The sequence below is a fragment of the Babylonia areolata genome, chromosome 11 (assembly GCF_041734735.1).
Source record: "Babylonia areolata isolate BAREFJ2019XMU chromosome 11, ASM4173473v1, whole genome shotgun sequence".
Lineage (NCBI taxonomy): Eukaryota > Metazoa > Mollusca > Gastropoda > Neogastropoda > Buccinidae > Babylonia > Babylonia areolata.
Window position 1 is genome coordinate 37644882 of NC_134886.1, and position 8548 is coordinate 37653429.

Genomic DNA, 8548 nt, shown 5'->3' on the forward strand with positions numbered 1-8548 from the left:
CCGACGGCAACCGTTCGGATCGTTGTGATTTGTTCACCTTGTGGCGTGTTGGCTATGACTCATTTCATTAGCTATCGTCTCCGAACGTAGACTTGTACAGTGTAGACAGGCAGACTGCTTGTTGTTGTTGTTGTGTGTGTGTGTGTTACGGATGATAGCTGCAGGTTCTATATATTATCACGCTTGAAATAAACAACTAGCGTCTTAGTGTTTCGGCCGTACAGTTTGAGCCGATGATGATAACTGCAGGTTCTATTATCACGCTTGAAATAAACAACTAACGTCTTAGTGTTTCCGGCGGTGCATTTTGAGCCGAGCATCAGTGTCGAGGTGGGCTGTGATATTTTTCTTTTTCTTTTCTGATTTTTCTTCAATCGTTTGTGCAGTGGTTAGTTGGTGGCGACCGTAACAATTCCCTTCAGGCTGAAAGAAAAAAAAAACATTATAGAAGATTCAGGGGAACATCGAGCAGTGAGCTACAAACCTCAGATCCTGCGAAAATCGGTGCTGCGAAGAAGACAGAAGGTGAACAGAATTGTAATCTAAACTAAACGACACGCACGTAGTCTGCGTGTGTAATTCTGTCTGCCTATCTGACTACCTGTGTGTGTGTGTGTGTGTGTGTGTGTGTGTGTGAATAATAATTGGGACCCTCCACTGTATCGGCCACATCATCCATATGACAGGCCAATATATATATTTCGGCAAGTCTGTATCATTAACCCTTTCACTGCCAAACTCGCATTATGCACAAGCTAGGCAGAGGACACATGTCACTGAAAGGTGACCAGATCATGGGTCTGTTATCCATGAACCTACTGCTCTTATGGTTCGATGGTAGGATAGGCCATGTTTTCTACACATCATAGGGAGAATCCCCAACTATTCTCAGACACCATCTTCTCTGTGCTTATAGCACAAGGGAATTTTGCACTCTAAATTGACTGGCGGTGAAAGGGTTAATGGTACCGCCTTTCCTTTCATGTTTCCTGACTGCTGGCTGCATGCAGCAGTGTCACGCTGGTTATCACCCAAGCACTCAAACAAATCCGATGTACAGGAATGAAATGAATGTGAATAAATAAACAAATAAATTAGTATAGTTTTCTTCTCAGTTCTGTTGACTTTCCCAACCCCATTCCTCTGCCATGCCCCCATCTCTCTCCCCTCCCCCACCACACACACTATGTCTCTGTTTGATTGTATGCCTGTGTAACACACACACACACACACACACACACACACACACACACACACACGCACGCACACACATACACCACATCCACATCCAAGGTTTTGCATTTTACAAAGGTCGTTTACCAGCGGGAAATTGATTTTTTTTTTCAAATCCCGATAGCCTTTTCCCAGTCATATGTACTCATTCAATCGGTGTGTGCGTGACTCTGTGTGTGTGTGTGTGTGTGTGTGTGTGTGTGTGTGTGTGTGTGTGTGTGTGTGTGTGTGCTAAAAAAAACCCAGCTCAGTTTCTTCCTTGCTGGCCCAGTCTCTCGGATGAGGATGGAAACGTTGGAAAGGCACCCCACAAGGCAACACCTGCAAATCAAGAAAACTGTATGACAGTGTCCGACAATGACCATCAGTACAGCTGAGAAGGCAGGTGCCGCCACGACTATTTTGGTCCAGAACGATCATATTTCATAGAACTTGATTATGGTGGAGAGTGTCTCGCACAAGTTATATCCCCCACTCTTTCGGCCAAGGGGATTTGAGGACATTCGGCATTGGTATGGTCACTGTGGCCACCTAGTCCCCAAGACCCAAGCAGTAACAGTCAGTGGAATCTTGACTCTTAGTTTGAGAGTCATAGTCCTTCACCAAAGACTAAGCCGTAAAATAACTTCCCGTTGCAGTGAAGAAACCATTTATCATGCAGCTCTTACTTTGCTGATGGACCAACTGTTCGTTCATGTGAATCTGTGATAATATAAGCCGAGCGTTGAGCTTGGACAAAAAATATCACTAAATAGCAGTTTGTCCGTCCCTCAGGCTTTGGCGAACTCAGTCAAGCGACAATGTCACGCTTGACTACTTCCGTTTATGGCTGCTTGCCGGCTCTTTTGGAGTCTCTCACTCTCTGTCTGTCTCCGTCTCACTCTGTGTGTGTGTGTGTCTCTCTGTCTCTGTCTGTCTGTCTGTCTGTCTGTCTGTCTCTCTCTCTCTCTCGACAGACTGAAAGAACAGACCACTACCTAAAATCTCAATCTCTGAATAAAAAACAAAACAAAACGTTGAGTTCTGAATTCTGTTTGTCTCTGTCTGTCTGTCTGTCTGTCTGTCTGTCTCTCTCTCTCTCTCTCTCTCTCTCTCTTTCCATCTATCTGTCTCTCTGTCTTTAAGTGTCTCTCTCAGCCTAATGTTCCTATTTCTGTTCCCAATCGTCTTTAAGTTTTTTTGTTTTTTTTCGTAGGTAATTGTAAATGACTGGAGATGGACCTATAATCTTAACTTCGCTGATACGATCAAGGTTTTCTTCGGGACTTGTAGTGCAGGACAGCAGCTTCATCATTGCTTTGAAGCCGGTGGTATGATCTGGCTGGTCCACATTAATTGGTTAACCCTGGGTCTGTGTAGTTCAGTCTAAATTGAACCCCGGGGCAAAATTGCAGCTGGTCAGAACTGGCCCCACTATTTACATTTTACACCTCACCGCCCCAACCCCTTCGTAATGGATTGGGGGGGAGGGCGGGGGGGTTGGAGGGGGGGGGGCGATTTTCTAGCTAGCTTCGAATGGTCCCGCCTCCACACCCCTCGGAGAGGGGGGGGGATTTTACTCAGAATTGATCCCACTTCCCCTGTTTAGTTGACATTGAATGTCAGTGAAGTGGTGACGAGGCGGCCTTGAAAGATGGGTGTAAATAAAGACCAGTTCAGAATGACACCCTTTCCTTTTTCAGTAGCTTGATTAAATCCATAGAAAAGGGATAATCTCTAAACAGAGAGGCAGGGGTGGAAGGTGGGGGACGGGTGGTTCGATCTTAACTAGCCACAAATGACACCGGGGGGTCATTAAAGGTTAAACCAGAATAACCCCGGGGTTAAACCTAGCAAGGAGGGTAGTTTGGGACTGGAAAACAACACACAAGATAAGACAAGACAAGACAAAATTCTTTCTTTTCGAGGATAATCGATAAGCACTGGTGCGCTTTTTTTTTCATCCAGTCCCCGCCCTGAAACAAGTCTACATTACACAATACTGCATTATATATGTCATTGCATGCACTACACAATGCTCCTTATCGTCATTTCTCACTGATCCGGCAGATGGATGGTGATACGCCTACAGATGTACAGCACGAAATGGGCACGTTACCATTATCACACGCATCGAATACATCAGTATTGAACGCTGGGGTCTTACCGTGCCTAATGTCGCCAGTTGTGGGCAGCTGTCTCAGCTAATTAGAACCAGCCCGCGGCCGTTGAACGATCAATCAATTCTGTCGTCTCAGCGTGCAGATCACGCCCATTGCTTCAATGACTTTTCTTCTTTTTTTTTTTTTTTTTTTTTTTGCAAGATAGGCAAGGTCACCGATCACACGGCAAAACATCTCTCTTGCAGCCGCAGCAGAGATTTCTGTGGAAACTTAATGCAACAGCGACAACGACAACAACCATTACTAGTATGCACAATGACTGGGGTTCATAAAAGGAATGTCAGGAGTTGCAAAAAGTGACGAAACCCACAATGTAGGCTCAATATGTACGGGCTGTAAGGGATGCTGAGCGGCCGGACAGCCAATGCCATAGGCTGGACACTGACCACTGGGCCCCTGAGGGGCTCCGCACGAGCAGTCCAGCGCGAAGTTTTCCCTGGTTAACCAGAGACTGGTGGAAGAGAGGGTATTGCAAAATACCCATTATAATAATAGTGCATAAATTCTAATTTTTCGAATTATGCACAATAATTGAGGTTGATAAAAACTGCGTTGGAATGAACGGAGGGTAACTGTTGCTTAAAGCTGCTTCCAGAAGGCATCAGACTGTCCACACACACACACACACACACACACACACAAATCAAGGTCTACAAAGCCGTGATCGTTTCTTCATTGTTCTAAGTGTGTGAACCCTGGACCTCGTATCGTGGGCACAGTATTCATATAAGCAGCCAGAACAATTCCACACAAGGTCGCTGCACATAACCATGAGCACCACTTGGCAGGGCAAATTCAAGTCACACACCAAGAAGTGTTGGATCGACAGAACTGGCTCAACAAGCGCTGAGCTGATGTTGCTGAAGACTCAGCTTCAAAAGACGACAGTCAGATACCCAGACAGCGGGAAAAAAAGGAAAAAAAAAAAAGAAAAATAGACAAAATTACGCTATTGCAAAGACGTCACAGAGCAGTAGCGACATTCTCGTTCCAGAACACCAGACTACCGTTCTGACATCTGCCCGCGGGCACCTGTCTGCTTCCAGTCTTGGAGTGCGAGGCCACTTTCGCTTTCTTCCTTGAGAACACAGACTGAATCAGCTTCGGACCTCAGTGGACTACCAACTACCAGAAGGTGTGGAGGGGGGAATAGGGGGCAGGGCGGGTATCGGATACTTTGGGATCCATCAGTGACACAAAATCAAGAAGAGAGAGAGAGGTGGGGAGGCGGGGAGTGAGACAGACAGACCGAGAGACAAACCGACAGAGTCAGCCAGGCAAACATCCACGCGCGTTACACTGACAAACAAAAAAACAAACAAACAAAACTTAACCCAGTAATACACCATCCCGTTTCAGGAAGCCAGCAACTCTACCCAATCCACCCACCAACCCACGCAAACACTCCCACCCCCAAGTAGAAGAGTGACAACAATCCTCCAGCCCACCCACCCTTCCTCTGGCACCGACCATGCCGCTGCTGACCGACAAGAACCGCGAGGAGCTAGAGACGTCGGGGTACACGGTGGTACCCGGGGTACTGTCTGAAGACGACTGCCAGCTCTACATTCAGCAGTACGTGGACTGGATCGAGAACAACTTCGACCAGGGCTCCTTCCCTTACACCCGGAGGGGCATCATTCATGGGTAAGTCGTTGAGTCGTTTTTCTGTGGTTTTTTTTTGTTTTTTGGTTCTGTTTTGTTTTGTTTTTTGTGCGCATAGAGTTGACTTCATCAAGATTTTGCGCCTTGTAAATATTATTATCATTATCAGTAGTATTTTTATGATTTTTATCTATTATTTTGTATTTATTTATTTTTATCTATGGATTAATTTGTTTTTTTTAATTTTTGTTATTTTATTTTATTTTATCATTTATTTATTTTCTCAAGGCCTGACTAAGCGCGTTAGGTTATGCTGTTGGTCAGGCATCTGCTTGGCAGATGTGGTGTAGCGTATATGGACTTGACCGAACGCAGTGACGCCTCCTTGAGCCTACAGTACTGATACTGATACTCGTCGAGAATGCATGGGAGCGTCATGTATCATTGAAAGATAGTCGTGTGGTTAATTAAACTGTTGGACTTTCAATTTGAGGGTCGCGGGTTCGAATCTCGGAAACGGCGCCGGGTGGGTAAAGGGTGCACAATTCTCTGATCTCCCATATGACCAGTTCGTGCCTGAACCCCCATCGTGTGTATACGCACGCATAAGATCAAATACACGCGTTAAAGATCCTGTAATCCATGTCAGCGTTCGGTGGGTTATGGAAACAAGAACATGCTCACCATGCCAACATCCCCGAAAACCGAGTATGGCTGCCTACATCGCGGGGTAAATAAAATAAAGTGGCCATAGACATAAAAGGTTAAATATTTGTCTGTGTGTTTGTGTGCGTGACTGAAACCTGATTGAATGACAGTAAACGAATGGTGTCAGTGCGTCCAGCCGTCAGTGTCAGCCGTCAGTCGGTTCTGCCCAGGAAGGCAGCCTGTTGTGCAAATGACATTTTAACTCTCTCCATACGAACGGCGAAAGAGACGACGTTAACAGCGTTTCACCCCAATTACTATCATCAAAATATTGCAAGCGGAAGGCTCTTATACTGAAGAGGTGAATGTTGACAAAGAATACCACAATTCTGACGACGGAAGCTAAAGGTTGGGTCATTGAGACACCCACTGGACATCCGACGGGTCTGTGTAGAGGAGAAGAGAGGACTGGCCGTACTGAGTGAGTTAAAGCGCTCAGAGCTTGGTCTCCGGCCGAGGCAGGTAGGCGCTATATAAGTATCCATATCATTCATCATTATCAAAAATTAAACAAGGGGCTTACTGTAAGTTCAAGTTTGATCGGAGGTCCACCACACAGAAAGACGTCTGGGTGTGTGTGAGCACGCTGCATGCTGTGCTGTCAGTCTTCAACCATGCATATCCTACCAATGTGAATCAGAAAGATTGGTTAGAAATGGGGAGGGAGGGGTGGGGGTGTCGAGGGAGAGACGTTACTGTTCGTCAGTAATGCAATTCGATGAATACAGCACGGGACAAACACACTTGACATTAATTTATTCTATCATCCACAACGCAAAATGAGCAGTTTCGACCAAAGCTCCCTTCCCATACACCAGGATGGGCATCATTTCTTCTTCTTCTGCGTTATTGGGCTGCAGCTCCCACCTTCACTTGTCTGGGTGGGTTTTTATTGATGTGTATGACCGTTTCTACCCCACCAATGTAGGCAGCCACAGCCCTTTTCGGGGAGGTGCATGCCAGGTATGTTCTGGTTTCCATAACTCACCACATGCTGACAAGAAATACAAGTTCTTTAACGTGCGTATTTGATCTGCTGCAAGTGCATACACATAAAGTGGGGTCAGGCACCAGCAGGTCTGCACACATGTTCTTCTTCTTCTCCTTCGTTCGTGGGCTGCAACTCCCACGTTCACTCGTATGCACACGAGTGGGCTTTTACGTGTATGACCGTCAGTTTTTACCCCGCCATGTAGGCAGCCATACTCCGTTTTCGGGGGTGTGCATGCTGGGTATGTTCTTGTTTCCATAACCCACCGAACGCTGACATGGATTACAGGATCTTTGGCGTGCGTATTTGATCTTCTGCTTGCATATACACACGAAGGGGGTTCAGGCACTAGAAGGTATGCACATATGTTGAGCTGGGAGATCGTAAAAATCTCCACCCTTCACCCACCAGACGCCGACAGTCACCGTGATTCGAACCCGCGACCCTCAGATTGACAGTCCAACGCTTTAACCACCCGGCTATTGCGCCCGTCTGCACACGTTGACCTGGGAGATCAGAAAAAATCTCCACATCTTCACCCAGCTGGGGAACCAACTCAGGATACTCAAGTGAGAACCCAGCACTCTGTCTATTTGGCCACAGTACCAGTCTGTAGAAATGAGTGTGTGGAGGAGGGGAGTAGAGGAGGTGCAGGATAATGTGTGTGTGTGTGTGTGTGTGTTGGAGCTCATGTACGTTTATATGTATTTGACTGTGCTTTCATATCTGTGAAACTGCATGTTTGGTGCATATCTGTTATGCATGTGTGGGTGTATGTGTGTATGTGTGTCTTCATGTTTTACATTTATTTGCTTATTTATCATCATTGATGTCTTATTTATTTATTATTATTTTTTTATTATTATTATTCTTACTACTACCTTTTTTATATTATAATTATTATTTATTTATCTATTTATGTAAGCTTGTCTGTTATTTATTCACCTTTTTTTTTTCTCAAGGCCTGACTAAGCGCGTTGGGTTACGCTGCTGGTCAGGCATCTGCTTGGCAGATGTGGTGTAGCGTATATGGATTTGTCCGAACACAGTGACGCCTCCTTGAGCTACTGAAACTGAAACTGAAAACCAGTCTGACTTGAATTTCAAGAGATCATGCTCTCACCATGAACAATTCATATAACCACTTCCAGAAATTTGAAGGAGACAGGATGGAACTCTGTCATGCACAACATGTTCATGTATGTTCAATGCCATCTCAACATGTTTGTTTGTTTGTTTCGTTTTTGCTTGCTTTTCTTTGTTTCTTGTTGTGGGTATGATGGCACATGCCATGAATATATGCTATGACTCAATAGTTTTTGTTGGACAATTTCGAGCAGAACCACAATGTTCAACATCCTCATCCATACAGTTTTTCCATATACCCACAAACACTTCAAGAAAGGATTTTCATTTTTAATACACTATCATGTGAAATATCAGGGTTTAAATTATTCACAAGAAGATGCACACAATCACCATCAATAACAACTAATGAAACACTACTATTAATTTAACCCTCTCCATATGAACGGCGAAAGAGACGACGTTAACAGCGTTTCATCCCAATTACCATCATCAAAATATTGCAAGCGGAAGGCTCTTATACTGAAGAGGTGAATGTTGACAAAGAATACAACAATTCTGACGACGGAAGCTAAAGGTTGGGTCATTCAGACACCCACTGGACATCCGAGGGATCTGTGTAGAGGAGAAGAGAGGACTGGCCGTGCTGAGTGAGTTAAGGGGACTGCTATTATGATTCATGACAGATCTGTCATCTTCTCTTTCAAGAGAAGACAGCTGTTGCAGTGAACACAAATATGCAGGGAAAGGGTAGTGCTGGAGA

The 8548-nt window shown here is 45.1% G+C and overlaps 1 protein-coding gene across 2 annotated transcripts in view; it reads left to right on the plus strand.

Annotated features, from left to right (window-relative positions):
* The window catches only part of LOC143287717 (uncharacterized), a 55944-nt gene continuing 47396 nt past the window's right edge, over nucleotides 1–8548 (plus strand). The window contains exons 1-2 of one of the 2 annotated variants that reach the window (XM_076595941.1): nucleotides 1–537; nucleotides 4755–5042. In XM_076595941.1, the coding sequence (XP_076452056.1) occupies nucleotides 4867–5042 (176 nt within the window). In that variant the 5' untranslated portion in view covers nucleotides 1–537; nucleotides 4755–4866. The remainder of the gene's footprint in view (nucleotides 538–4754; nucleotides 5043–8548) is intronic. The other variant, XM_076595940.1, reaches the window with a different exon arrangement.